General features: G+C 38.3%; 1 protein-coding gene across 2 annotated transcripts in view; it reads right to left on the reverse strand.

Annotated features, from left to right (window-relative positions):
- Positions 1–2,887: 2,887 nt before the first annotated feature.
- Positions 2,888–15,116, reverse strand: part of LOC148066005 (homeobox protein PKNOX2-like) — a 104,158-nt gene continuing 91,929 nt past the window's right edge. For both annotated transcript variants that reach the window (XM_087807632.1, XM_087807634.1), the window contains exons 5-12: positions 11,802–11,973; positions 11,035–11,220; positions 10,717–10,852; positions 7,888–7,985; positions 6,037–6,156; positions 5,811–5,887; positions 4,280–4,458; positions 2,888–3,152 (exon numbers count right to left, since the gene is read on the reverse strand). In XM_087807632.1, the coding sequence (XP_087663758.1) occupies positions 2,890–3,152; positions 4,280–4,458; positions 5,811–5,887; positions 6,037–6,156; positions 7,888–7,985; positions 10,717–10,852; positions 11,035–11,220; positions 11,802–11,973 (1,231 nt within the window). In that variant the 3' untranslated portion in view covers positions 2,888–2,889. The remainder of the gene's footprint in view (positions 3,153–4,279; positions 4,459–5,810; positions 5,888–6,036; positions 6,157–7,887; positions 7,986–10,716; positions 10,853–11,034; positions 11,221–11,801; positions 11,974–15,116) is intronic.

The raw sequence follows: 15,116 nt of genomic DNA on the forward strand, positions 1-15,116 counted from the left end.
TCTCGTGATAAAGAAAAAAAAGTGAAAAACTTACCGAAACTCTGAGCAAACTCCCTGTGAAACTATAGCTGCCTGGCTCCTGTAAAGGCTGGCTCGGGCGTCGGACCGCGGCTTATGTACCCGGGCAGGGCTTCTGTAAATGAAAAGGTTGGTTCTGGGCTGGTCCGGTCCAGGCCCCGGATTCTGCCTCTAATTACAGGGAGGACATCTGGGCGCAGGCAGCTGGCAGGGACGACGGCGGACCTCCAGCACAGAACAGTTTAACCCAACGAGTGTGTGTGTTGGTGTGTGTGTTGGTGTGTGTGTGTGTGATGATGCCGAGGTGGCTCAGTTCCACTTCAAACAAGTGAACCGTGGTCAGTGGCTTTTTCAGCCTCTTTCATTCTCAGACTATTTTTGAGTCGAGTGCAGCCTTCGGAGCTGCAGCGAACATGTTGCTGATCCTCTGCTGGTCCTCAGAGGGGTTTGTTTCGCTCGTGATCTGGATCCGTGGAAGTCTTCATGTCGTCGCCTGACGTTTAGTGTGGGTTATACTGACGTACAAGTAATAATGCGTGGAAGTTAAATAAAAAAAAATAATGTTATTTGTTGTTTATCTAATGAACCCTTCACATCTACAGATTTATTACTTTCACTTCGTCAGATCCACTGAAAGTGTTTGAGGAATTTACTTAAGCTTAAAAATCTTTTTTTCATTTTCACTATGTCTATATAAAACAATATTTAATAATTGATGTTTCACTTTCGTAGTTTCTATATTTCCTTTACAAATATGTATTCTTTTCACTTTTTAAATCTCAAGCGCTTTCCAAATTTTCTGTGGCCCTCAATGTTTATGAATTTATCTTAACCCGTGTGTTATCTCAGGGTCAAGGTGACCCGGAAGCCCGAAAACAAATGTGTTTGTGTTATCCCTTTAGTCGTCTTTGGGTCAAGGTGGACAACCTCCACCACTGCATATGTATTTATGGAAGCCATGTTTGTTCACCTTGACCTACAAGGTGAACAATACCACTAACACATTTGTTTTCGGGTCTTCTGGGTCAACCTGAACCTGAGACAACACAAGGGACACCAAAAACACATTTGTTTTAGGGCCTTCGGGTCACCTTGACCCAGAGACAACTCAAGTGATACCACATACTTGTTTGTTTTCGGGCCTTTGGGTCACCTTGACAGTGAGATATCACAAGGGATACCACAAACACATTTGTTTTAGGCCTTCGGGTCACCTTGACCCTGAGACAACACAAGGAAAAGCACAAACACATTTGTTTTCGGGTCTTCTGGGTAAACCTGACCCTGAGACAACACAAGGGATACCACAACACATTTGTTTACGGGTCTTCTGGGTCAATTTGACCAAGAGACAACCCGAGTGATACCACAAAGTTGTTTGTTTTCGGGCCTTTGGGTCACCTTGACTGTGAGATATCAAAAGGGATACCACAAACACATTTGCATTTGGGCCTATGGGTCAACTTGACCCTGAGACAACACAAGGGATACCATAAACACATTTTTGGGGGGGGTCTTCTGTGTCAACTTGACCCTGAGACAACACAAAGGATACCACAAATATATTGGCATTTGGGCCTTTGGGTCACCTTGACCCAGAGACAATACAAGGGATACCACAAACTTGTTTGTTTTCTGGCCTTTGGGTTACCTTGACTGTGAGATATCACAAGGGATACCACAAACACGTTTGCATTTGGTCCTATGGGTCAACTAGACCCTGAGACAACACAAGGGATACCATAAACACATTTCCTTTTAGGTCTTCTGTGTCAACTTGACCCTATGACAACACAAAGGATACCACAAATACATTTGCATTTGGGCCTTTGGGTCACCTTGACCCTGAGACAACACAAGGGATACCACAACACATTTGTTTTCGGGTCTTCTGGGTCAACTTGACCCCGAGATAACACAAGGGCTGAAATTACTAATATTTCAAATAATATTTAGTCACAAAATGTATGTTACCCTCATTTATATATATATATATATATATATATATATATATATATATACACATACATATACACAAACAAAATATATCGACTCAAACAAAGAAACACTTTAAAATGTTTTAATAATTAAAGTTGGTCAATCGAAAACACGGGACAACAAGGCGTACACATGAAATAGAAACACCCGTCGTGTTCGTCACTCGCCTTGGAAGAGCCGATAGAAAAAGAAAAGAGAGAGAAAAAAAAAGCGATGGAGACGAAAAGTATGATTGGATTTTACAACAAACACTCAGAACACACAGTATAACATGTTCCCTCCTCCGCCCCTCCCCCGAGACTAGCACGATAAAAATCCATGTACAAAAACAGTTTCACAGTTTCTTCAAAATCCGTCCTTTTATTTTTATTTTTTCCCCCCCTTTTTTTTTTTGATTGTTCGTAAAAAGTGTCACTCGTCACCTTCGGGTCGCGACCTTTAAAGATCTTCCCGTGAAAAAATTGTGCGTTCGCTCCTTTTTTTTCCCAGGCCGAGAGGAAACGAAGAAAACTTAACTAAAAATAAAAGAGGAAGTAAATAAATATGCAACTCTTTTTTTCCGTCGTTCATTTTGTTACATAGAAGAGAAAAATAAGAAGAAAATCATGCTTGGAAAAAAAACAAAAAAAAAGTTTCAGGAAGAAAAAAATGTCGGACCTGAGAACCTACAAAAGTCTTGTTTTTCTGCTTTTATTTTGAAAAGCCACGAGAAGATGACGCTCTGATTACATTCAGATTTTTTTTTTTTTTTTTTTTTTTTTTTTTACACATTCTGTCTTTAAAGAGTCTTTTGTGCAAACTGTCAATCATCTTATATGATCCTCACTTGGAAGTTTTAAAATGGCCGACCAAGAACTCCTGCGGATGGAAGTTCTACTTCAGGTCCTCCGAGTGATCCATGCTCAGGTCTCTCCGTCCTCCTGCCGACATGTGCCTCCTCCTGTCGCTCTCCTCCTCCTCTTCCTCCTCCTCCTCCTCCATCCCCTCCTCCTCGTCCTCCTCCTCTTCCTCCTCCTCTTCTTCCTCCTCTTCCTCCGTGCCGTCCATGGAGTCGTCGGCCCCCAGCATGGCCTGCTGCATGGCCAGGGTGGCCGAGTCCGACGACAGCGAGTGGAGGCTGTCCAGACTCAGGGGGTCTGAGGGGGGCACGAAAAAAAAAACATCCATAAAAATACATAAAATATAATTTTTAAAAATATACAAATTTGAAAACAAGGTTTTTTTTTCAATCGTTTACTTTTTAATGACATTATTTAATTAATTAAAAAATATATATTAATTGTTTATAACTCATTTCTTTTGTACTTCTATAGTGAGTTCACTTGTACTGGTGTTTATACATGTATTTGTTATTTTGTCTATTTTAAACTATGGGTTTTTATTTTTGTTATTATTCTATTATCAGAATCAGGAAAATGTTTTATAGTCAGTGTTAGTCAGTGTAAACTTTATTTTTTATTATGAGGATGATGGGATTAATAAAAATAATTAAACAAATAAAAATTAGATACACCTTTGAATTAGAATAAAACGTTATAATACAATACGATAAAAATAAGAGACATTACTTTAAAGTGGAATACATTTAAAAAAAAAAGATAATAATACATTAATTTATTAATTAATAAACAATAAAATACATTAGTGTTCAGTATTAAATTTTATATAATCTATTATTATGTTGTATTATTTTTACTTAAAGAAAAATGTTTTATTAATTTTATGATTGTTTTTAGTATTTGATTTATTTGCTGTTTTGTTATTTATTTATTTTTTAATGTTTTTAAAACTTTATGAATAAATAAATATAATGAAGAAAATATAAATTACATAAAAAAAATTGAATAAAATGCTATTAAATAAATAAAAATAAAACAAAAACAACAGACATTATTTAAAGTGTCATTAATAAAAAAAATGATGATAATAAATTACGTTATTATTAATAAACAATAAAAGAGATTACATAGTATTCAGTATTAAATTAAATATGATCTATTGTCGTTATTATGTTATATTATTATTATTTAAAGAAATGATTTGTATTAATTTATTATTGTTTTATTAAGTTGCTGTTTTGTTATTATTTTTAAAATGTGTTTAAAACTTTATGAGGATGATGGAATAAATAAAAACAATGAAATAAATACAAATAAGATCAAATTAGAATTACAAACTAAAATTAAATAAAAAATAAGAGACATTACTTTAAAGTGGCATACATTAAAAAAATATATAAATAAATATATAAATTGACACATACTGTCTGAGTTGTTCCCCGTCTGCGATCGGTGACTCTGCAGAACTCCGGCCACGATGGAGTCGGGCCAGAAGCGCTGAGTGGGTCGGTGCTGGGACTTCATCTTCTTGGCTTTGGGAGCCGGGTCGGGGTTGCTGGCGTCCAACATGGGCTGAAGGATGCGCCGGCGAGCGTTGATGAACCTGCGAGACAAAAAGTAGTTTATTTTTTTTATCTTTCCTTTCATTTTGCGAGGCTTACTTGAGTTCAAAGGTCACGCAGAACTGTTTAAATTTACTTTATTCTCCAACCAACATCCAGCCCTTGTGTTTCACACATGTGGCCACTAGATGGCGATATCAGATCTTGAATAAATTGAAGTGGAGCTTATGCAGGAAGACACTGGTCTGATGGTATTTTTCATTTACGCAACAAAAATCAATACATTGTGACCATCGGATTAAAAGTGTGACACTCTTAGCCTAGAGTTGCATTTTATGTACACAATAAGTAAAATATGTGTGTAGTATTTGTATAACAGGTACAAAGATAGTTAAAAGTAGGATTGTGATGATATAAACGCTGATGATGACTTTGAGAACTCCATTTTTTATATTAACATCACATATTAAGTTAATAAAAAATAAAATACGTTGAATTAAAAAGTATTCAGTAGTAAATATATTCAGACTACTGTCGTTATTATTTTGCATTATTATTATTTAAAGAAATATGTTGTATTTATTTTATTATCTCATTTATTTGCAGTTTTGTTATTATTTTGATGTGTTTAAAACGTGTTTTTTTTTTAATGAGGATGATGGAATAAATAAAAAGAATGAAACGATAAATAAATGAAATGAGATGTAAGAAATGTTATAATAAAATATAATAAAGATAAGAGACATTACGTTTATTAATTTATTAAATCAAATATAATTAAGTGTATTATCATTATTATTTTGTATTATTATTAAAATATATATATATTTTGTATTTATTGTGTTATTGTTTTGGTTATTACTTTGATGATTTATTTTTATTTTAATCTTATTATTATTTGCAAATATTACTCAAATGATTTTCAATATAAATTAGACTTTGGACTTTCTTTTATTGTCATTGTACAATACTTTTATTCTATGTGTTGTGTGTCTGTTGTTGTGTTTGCTTTTCTGTATATATACACATATATACACACACATACATATATATACTTTATATATATATATATATGTATGATAGCAAAAATATAAATTACTATAAACTAAATAATTTACATCCAGAATGTGTATTTCATTTTAGCACCTTTTGCAGCAGAAATGTCATTATTTTAGTCATATTTCTTACTTAAAAAATGAGTAGTTTAGATGAAAATAGTACATAATGATGTTGGGAAGTGTCACAATTTACGTTATTACATTTTGTTCTTTTGAGGATCAAGACTAAAATGACGTTGATTATTTTGATAAGATCAACACAGACGGACAACATTTAACTAATTTAGTTCATCGTTGTTTAAACTACCATCTTAGTTTTTGTTTTTGTTTCTCACCAGTTATTGACTTGCAGTAGTGTGAGGTTGGTTTGTGCAGCGATCTGTCTCTTCTCGTCTTCTGTCGGGTACGGATGCTGGAAAGAGAGCAGACGTACATGAATTCACACTTTTGATCAGTCGGATTAATGCGATTAAAACATATATACGGTTATTAAAATACTTCTTATGGACCTGAAGAACATGTCGGTTTAGAATGTTTTGGATATTTTGGTATCATCCTCACCATGAGATGCTGGAAGAGCCAGGAGCGCATGATATTGGTGGCCTGCTTAGGAAGAACCCCTCGTTTGTTTTTCGACTTCTTGTCCTCGTTGTCCAACAGAGACGCCAGGTCAACGTTCACCTTGAGAGAGCAGAGAGGAAGTGAGAAGAAGAAGAAGAAAATAATTCTGGTCTGAAGCACCTATTGTTGCCGCGGAAACAAAGGGAGACGACCAATTATCATCTTTTCTTTTTTTTTTTTTCCAGTGGCAAGGGCAAAAAAAAACACCTCCTCAAGTGTCGCCATGGTAACTGAATTTAAGTAATGATGCTTATAATATAAAAAAGCGGCGCCCTTGACTGAGTGAACGCAGGAGAGGGTCAGCAGTCGGGCGAGGGATTCCAGGAGACGGGGGGTTTTAAACCAGATTTAGGTGAACATTTTCACGTGTCAAAAAGTAACTATTAATGTAAAAATTCGATCAAAGTAGGTCTAAACGAATAATTGCGTTACTTTTTCACCAAGATCTTGACACTGGATGAGTCAAACTATTTTGTAGTGTTTTCGGGCAAATCCTGAAGATCTTAATTTGATCTTAATCAATGAAATATTTGTAAGTTACCATAGCAACATAAATAAAAACAAAAAAAATTGAGAGCTGAGGGACGAACCGGTAAGACGTAAAAACAAACAGGGACAAGAGTTTACTTTTTTTTTTAACACAGACTCAGAGCGCTAATAATGTATAATTATACTTCACAGCAAAGTACTTAAGGAAATACTTTCATCTAACATGTATATTAACTTATTTGCCCTAGCATGCTAACGCACTTAGCTGCCCTAACGTGCTAGTTAGCTTGAGAAGCTAATGTTGTTTTTTTTTGCGTTCACTTACTTAGGCTGTGTCCCAAATCGTGCACTTCTTAAAGTGCACTGGTTTACAGTACACTTTAAGACAGTGCATGTACTTGCCCAGTGCACAAATTTTCGACATTTATCTCAGATCAAACACTGCCGCTACACACTCGCCGGGAATGACGAATTAACGCTGGTCTTGTCAAAGTTAATGGAATACATTCATGAAACAACATCTCTCAAGGTCCTAACGATACTTTTCCAAAAGATTAAAGATTTTTTTTATTAAGCATAAAATGCACGATAACAAAATTATGATGAGACTCCATCTTTAATAACAGTATATAAAACACAAAGAAAATAGCCAAAGTAAGTGTGTAGCAAGGTATGATTCCAGTGATTTAATTACCGTAGAAAATACTAAGATAAAAAAAACAAAAATCTGATAAACGTAACAAAGACACGACTTAAAACATAAATAGCCGGGACATTCTAACACGTATCTGGTCCACCATGACTTTACTCTACTGAAGTTGTCTCCCTCTGGTGGAGATGATAGTTACTGCATACATTTTTGGTGATAATGTAGTAAAAAAAACAAAAAAACATGAATACATTGAGAGTTTGCGTCCATGATACGTGTTTTTTTTTCTGCGTTACGGTTCAGAAAGTTAAATTATATGTTCTATCAAAATAAAATAAAAATCTTAAACATATTATAAGCACAAAAAGGATATTAGGGATATACTGTAAGCACAAATCCCAAGTAGAACTACTACTTTTTTATGGCAGTTTCACCTCATTAAAACAAAGTTTAGACACTCAAGTATTAAATTTGAGATTAAAAACTTTAAACGTCTGATGCAATGACATCCTTCCTCCCAACCTCAGCCAATCAGAAACAGGCTCTTTGCATCAGCCAGCTCTCGCAGTAGCGTACGACTCAGGAAGGTATCAATAAATTGAAATCGGCGAATCGTTCGGTGGGTCAAACGACCGCTCGGTCGACTTTCTAACCTGCGAGTTCTGGATCTGGATGGTTCCCGGCGGCAGTGTTTGTGTTAACACTTGTCCCTGTGATGTCACCATGGCAACCGGCTGGTACAGGGTTCCACCTGAGGGCACAATTTAGCATCGTGAGAATGAGGCGCCATCAGCGGCACCGCATTAGATCTTTAAGCCCCCACCCCGCCGCCAACCCCCCAATCCTCCTGTGGGGTTGGTACAACACCGGCGTGGTAATCAAGCGACTGAATCAGTCGGAGGTGCGTTAATGTCTTTAAACCTTGAGAAGAGAAGAAGAGCGGTGAGTGTTTTTTCGCTGGCGGCTTAATTAGCCTTGATCAAGACGCTCTTATCGCAGTCTGTTTGAGCTCCTCAGTGTCTGGTGATCAAAAAGGCAGGCACATCGATTTATTTTAGGTTAAAAGGGAATTTCCAGAGGGCAGGATTAACATTTCACTGTACATGCTTGACATTATCTGAGTCCATCAGCCGGAGCCCGGCGTGTCCCTCGTACACATGTACATTAAATGTCACTGCGGGTTTGTTGCCGTGTAATGTCCCGACAAACACATGCTCCAGGGATACAGTATCTGGTGAAACGTTGCAGTGGCCGAAAGAGGGGAGTTAGCTACGAAAGCTAGTGGCTTATTGAGTGTGGTTAACAACAAAAATAACCCAGAACTAAAGAAACAAAACAGGTTGTTTGCCCTTTTATGGTCCAGGGTGTCCCTTGACTCTTGAGTAATTGATCATTATCGGTTTCTAACTGCATGATCCCCGCCATGTCCCCCTGCCTCAGATATCTCCATCAATCCGTTCATTTTCTACCAAGGGGGGGGCTGAAGCCTATCCCTGTGTCTTCGGGTGAGAGGCATGGGACACCCTGGACAGGACGCCAGTCTGTCGCAGAGCACACAAAAACGCAAAGCCATTCACACGCACACTCACACCTACAGACAATTTCCCCAAGTTCCCAATCAACCTCTTTATGTTTTTGTACTGTGGGAGGAAACCGGAGTGCTCGGAGTAAACCACGCAACAAAAGGGGGAACTAACAAAATGGCCGTTCTGATGTGAGGCGATCGCTAACCATTTCACCACTGTACGCCCTCTTAGATATCTCATTCCTTTCAAGGATTTCATTTTGGTGCGATCACTCAGAACCCAAACATCGAGACATCACATCGCCAGCTCACCTTAAGAAGCAACAAGTACCATCTACAAGTCGTTTTTCAGCAACTACGGGTCTTGCCTTGGTATTGACCACCGCGTTTTTGTACTCTTTCTTACAGTTGCCAGTGTGTGTCTCCATGACGTGAATTCAGATGCAATTTCCAGTTAGTCACAACGGTAAAAGAGATATAAATAAAGTAATGTACTATTGTTACTGTGGATATGCTTTGATGGTACTTAATAAACCGATCAAATTCAAGAAAGCCAATTAATCCCGCTGATTCTGTGAACCCTATTGTCTTTTTGGCCAAACCCTACCATGAATATTTCTGAGCATCTGAGTTCATAAGCTTTGTTCTCTTATGGATTAATCGAATGTCTTTGGTTCAAGTTATTCAGGCTCAACTACCACTACATTTTTCACATGTTTATTTTGGAATGTATTGTGTTTTAAACCGTCTTTTCCACCATAAGAATCATAAAAAACAAAACATAGTGCTATGGCTACACAGGCCAGAAATCACCCATCATAAATAGACTAATAATCAACTTCAATTACCAAACAAACCAAAAAAACAACTTTTCCGTTAAATACAAATTCACATAAAGGTTGGGTTTTTTTTGTGAGTCAAGCCACGTCTCATAGCTTAAAAACCGTCTCTTCAACTATCTGGTATTTCTCCACATCAACTCCTCGGCTTGAATTTAAGAGCCTTTCTTGGGAAATGCGAGTTTGAAGAGGAAACTTGACAGATGTTCTGGAGTTCTGAAGCACTCAGATCACCAAATGACTGCAGGGATTTAATCTGCAACCGAAATTCCATCAGTGTGTTCATATGTTCGCAGACACCTGTACTTGTCGAGTGGTCATAAACGCCAAAACTTTGCCACAGGAAACACTATTAAAGATGTAGTTGATGTGAATGAAGGTAGTATCACCTTTACTAGCGTCTGTCCTAGATTCACAAAAGTTCATAGGGTTGTTAATCGGATTTTGTGTTTAGTAGGTGGGGGGCGCTGTTGGAGGATGAGGCGGTAGGACCGAGGAGCAACATCCAGTTTTAAAAAAGCCAAGAAGATATTGAACTGAGGCCCCAGTTCATCTAGTGTCCACTTGGGGCTGGCTGTGTAACGACGGGGAAGTTATGTCGACAATTTGCCAAAAATAGTACTTTTTCGGCAAAAACACTTACAACTTGGGACTTAAAAGCTAATTTCACAATCAGATTGGGGGTGATTTTTATTTTATATTCCCATCTATTAGTTTGCATAAAAAATGGTTTGGTTGACTTGACAAGTGAGCATAAATTGTTCGTCATACTTCAGCTGTATTACAATCAAAATTCGGCCCACCCAAATTACGAGAGTATTGGTAATCTGGAGGATTGGCTGGTATCGTGGATTCGTTTATGAAAAGATTGTACAGTACAGGACAGGGGATTCCAAAGATACAATGTCCATACTATGCAGTCTTTTCGTAAGATGCTCAGATAAAAGTAGACAAGAAACAATCAAGAAGAAAAGTTGTTAAACCTAATGCCGATCGCCTTCCAGCGGACTTGGTGCTATTACCCCCCCCCTAACTCTGGTAAGTCAGTCTCAATAAAGTACAACTAAATAGGACCAAACATAGACCCATGTATTGACGTGTATCTGAAAGTCTTTTACCTGACACTATTTGAGAGTTGATGGTCGTCATGGCGACGTTGCTCTGTTGTAGCCCTCCAGCAGACGCAACAATACCCGACGGATTAATGGAGCTGGAGACAGAGGTCATGGATGGAGAGGAGGTCTGAATTAGTTCCTGGAGGATCACAGAGAGACACTTTGTGAGCACAGGTGGAGGGACAGGGCCCCTCAGGTGAGGATCGAAACAACCAGCGGCATAATCCACCCGGAGGAAAGTGTACAAGGAGTATCTTTGGGGGGGGGGTGTGCAACTGACTAGAAGGGGGGAAGTCCGAGTTTCCCCGGGACAGGACTGACCTGCTGCATGCTGAGACTGGTGTGCGTCGGGGAGTAGGGTCCTCCGAGGTCGTTTCGTAGGAGGTTGTCGCTGTGCATCTTGGTCTTGAGGCAGGTGATGTAGCGGTTGCAGAAGTCCTTACAGAGCTCATTGACCTTCTCCAACTCCAGGAGGTGAATCCGCAGCACCTGGATGGCCTTGACCATCTTTTTGGATCAGAAGATTCATCTTTCAGAACCACTTTTTTTTAAGACGTCTTACTATAAACCCCAAAACTATTTTCCCCCTCTTCTTATCTCTAACATCAACACCATCACAGATTAGAAGCCGGACTTCGGGCTAAAAAAACGCTGGATCAGCTCCACTTTTACGACGACCCCATGTCTATCTGAAGACACTCCTTCACACGAGCAAGTGCACTCGGTCAAAGTCACCACTCAAGGTTAACCCCGAAAAGTGCTTGGCCAAGGAGGAGATAAATCAGCTAATTAAAGCGAGCTCCCTTAATCAAGGGACCGGTAACTCTCATGCCCACCACGTCCAGTCGGGGTCCAGAGTGACATTACTGGCCTGTGGAGGAGTAAGTGTCCTCAGGGAGGAATGTCTGCACTCAGTGCCTCATAAAACACACAGATGCAGGCTTAATTGACTGTTCAGCACTTCACGAGCGGCTGCCTCGAGTACAATCATCGCCGGAGTGCACGCTTTCGTCCTCCTCCTCCGTTCTTTTGTGTCTGTCCGGGCTTCAACTCTGACCCCCGGTGTGTGTGGACGTCGAAAGTCTTACCAAGTTGTCCAGCTCCGGGTCTTCGCTGAAGAAAGGCTTGTGCTCTCGCTCCTGCTGGTGGACGAAGTTTTCAATGTCCACGTCGAAGCTGGCCGACGTGATGCACTCGGAGCCTTGCGTGGCTTGTTCGCATTTCTCAAACAGCAGCGCTAGCAGGGGGAACAGAGGGTGTCTGGGAAGAGAGAGGGTGGAAAGACCATTAGAAGGTGGACCCAATCGGAAATTGTCAATGATCTGAATGTCTCCAAATTGACCATATTCTTGACCATCATGGCAGACATTGGTATAAGAATTCAGGACATGACATTCCAATTATTTCCCGTTCTTTATTTTTAATTTTGTTTTACACATTTTCGAACAAGGCCAGAGATGCTACACGTGTCCAAGTTCATGTCTTACCTAAAGAAGCTTAATACTACCTTTATTTACGTAATATCGTAGATGTTTTTGAAAGTTTGTCATCTTAATATTGAATTATACATTGCATTTAATTCTTCGTGATGAATTCTTAAATTAAATAAAATGTATTTGTTAAGGAGGTACTCTGAGGTGCAAATGACTTCTCTGTAAATGAGTCCCAAATCGCACATTTCTGCACTTACACTTAATATTTGTGTGTTCTGATGAGTGGTGTGAGCACTCAATTGGTGCACTCAAATGGCCAGAAAATTGAGTTTGGATCGATGGACACTTTCCACCCTTAACTGCCGCCATCTTAGTGACGTAGATGACGCTAAACTGAAGATACGTCACTGACGCCGGATCGGATACCAGCTTAAATGTCTTGAGAAAACACACATTTACCACAAAAAAACACAACAACAGTAATAACAAAATGAAAACACAACTTAATAACTTGTTTTGATTGGTGAAAAGCGCTGTCAAGTGTCTGTGATAGTGGATAGTGAATAGCTGGTTGCAAGTAGCATTAAAAAGTAGTAGAAATTTGCGCACTAGGCAAACATGTGCACTACTATAAACCAGAGCACTCGCAATTTGAGACACAGCCAGAGTCATTGTCATGTTTTACACGACTGTGGTTTTTTCAAGAGTGTCGAGCCACAGTAAAACATTTTATTGTTCCGTTGTCAATAATTCAAAGTGGTTTTGCAAAGGGACTTGGTAAAGGTCATTGTTGTAGTTCCCAAGACCAGTTTAGGTCCAGATCTGCTCTCTGGTCTTTTTTTTAGTGTTTTTGGTCTTGAGAGAGGGGGTCTTGACTACAAGTCTAGATGAGGGATACTTAACGTTTTGACGTCTTCAGATAAAAATAGTAGTGTTTCACTCTTTTTTTTACTAGTTCATGGATTAATTTAACAAAATCTTTACAAAAAAGACGTGTCAAGAGTCAAAGGCTAATGTTCTATTTGTTCAGGCTTTTCCTTGAATTTCTGGAACTCCTGTGCTGTTCTAAGTATTATCTTGATCTTTAAAGTATGTACTTTTTTGAGTATTGTTTTGATTGTTTAAGCGCTTTGTGACCCTGGTCTAGAAAAGCGCTATATAAATAAATATTACTTACTTACTTACTACAGAGAAAGTCTTTCAGACAGTACTAATCAATAGTTAGATAGACAGATACAATATAAATTATTATTTTCTTCGCAAAAAAGTCAAGACAAACTTCACGAGTGAAAGAAAAACTCCACAAAAAGAAGATGCTAAGCGTAAATGCTAATTCATAAACACTGGAAATGTTTTCCGTGTCTGTCCATGATGAAGTTCCTAGTTTACAGTACTAGTATAACATATCATTTATATTTATTTTCTGAACTTTTAAATAAGATGTCTCCGTCTATGATGCTAAATCTTTGCTCAAATTTCAGTTATAATCAACAAAAAAGACATTCATTCTTAAATAAAGTTAATTGAATAAAATGTTACGCAAGAATGTTTAAAAAAAAATGCTTTTGTTTTTCCCTCATGTTTTCAAATGAAGGTCAAACTCCTCGCGAACCCCGTCAAGACTCTCAAGGATCCATCTTTTAAAACGACTCCTCCAAAATCCTCTCAACTCCTTCCTTCTCGTCACGCTGCGTCTTTGTGTCTAACTTTGACTTGAAGTGGAAGCCCTGACGGAACTTCTCAAACACATCTCCTCGAGAGAAAAAAAAAAAAAAGGGCGACAAGGACACTTGGCGGCTTGTTATATAAGAGTTTAAGCTGCTTACTGGTGTCACTTTGCCCATTATTTCCCACTTTTCACACGGGAAGTCCGAAAAGAAGTCCGAGAAAAGACGGGAAGTTTAAGAATGAAATTTCAAGACACGTCGCAAGAATATGTTTATATATATATAGATATATTTATATAGATATATTTATATATATTTATATAGATATATTTATATATATTTCTTTCCTTGACATATGTTCTTTGTCTTTGTCTTTAGACTTAGATTGTGTCATCTTGTTCTTCCTCTTTATGTTCTTCTTCTTATTTTAATTTTTATGTATTATTTTTTATTGTTTATGAAAAATTGCTGGCTATTGGTAAAAAACAATTTCCCGAAGGAGTTTTCCATAAAGTTTTACCTTACCTTACCTTATATAGTTTCATAATGATTCAATGTAGTTCATAAATAAAGATGTCATGGGAAGTGTCCCCGGGAGGCGAAAAACACACCCACATATCGTCCCAATTTCGAATTCCGTTGTCGTTCACTTCGTCTACACTTGACACTGTTGTCGTGTGCGTAAGTGTGTGTCTAAGGGCGAGACCACTCCAAGCATGGCGCGGACCCTGCTCTTGCTCTAACCCGTGTCTCTCATTTGCAGCTTTTAATAGTCGTCTATATTATACTCTAATCTGCGTGATCCCAATTTAATGTCGCTCCGTTCGCCCGCCGTGGCAGGAATACTAAGCAGACGGGTCACATGCAGCGACGCGACTGCCTCGTCTGGTTAATTGTGGCGGGGGAGAGTGGGTGAGGGAGATTTTTTCGGAGGTGGGTGGAGAGTGGTGGGGTACGGGGGGGTGTAAAGGAGAACAAACATGGTGACGAGAGACTGCAGATGGTGTCTTAACAAGATATTTATATATATTAAGTGCAGGTGTTATTGTGTGTTGATTGTAGCAACAAGCTTTTAACCTTCTTTTCGAAGGCTTTTCACAGAATTATGGAAACAGTTGAGAAGATGTTCGAGAAGATTCAAAAGAAATGTGTTGTTTTTAAGAAGGTTACAAACGTTAAAAAGATGTTATATTTCAACAGCAAAATGTTTGATTGTTGTTTATAATAGACCATACGTCTATTTTTTCAATCTTTACATCCATCTTTCTGTCTGTGTCTTACTGTTTGTCCATCCATCCATACA

This window comes from Callionymus lyra, chromosome 14 (assembly GCF_982586985.1).
Source record: "Callionymus lyra chromosome 14, fCalLyr1.hap1.1, whole genome shotgun sequence".
Taxonomy (NCBI): domain Eukaryota; kingdom Metazoa; phylum Chordata; class Actinopteri; order Syngnathiformes; family Callionymidae; genus Callionymus; species Callionymus lyra.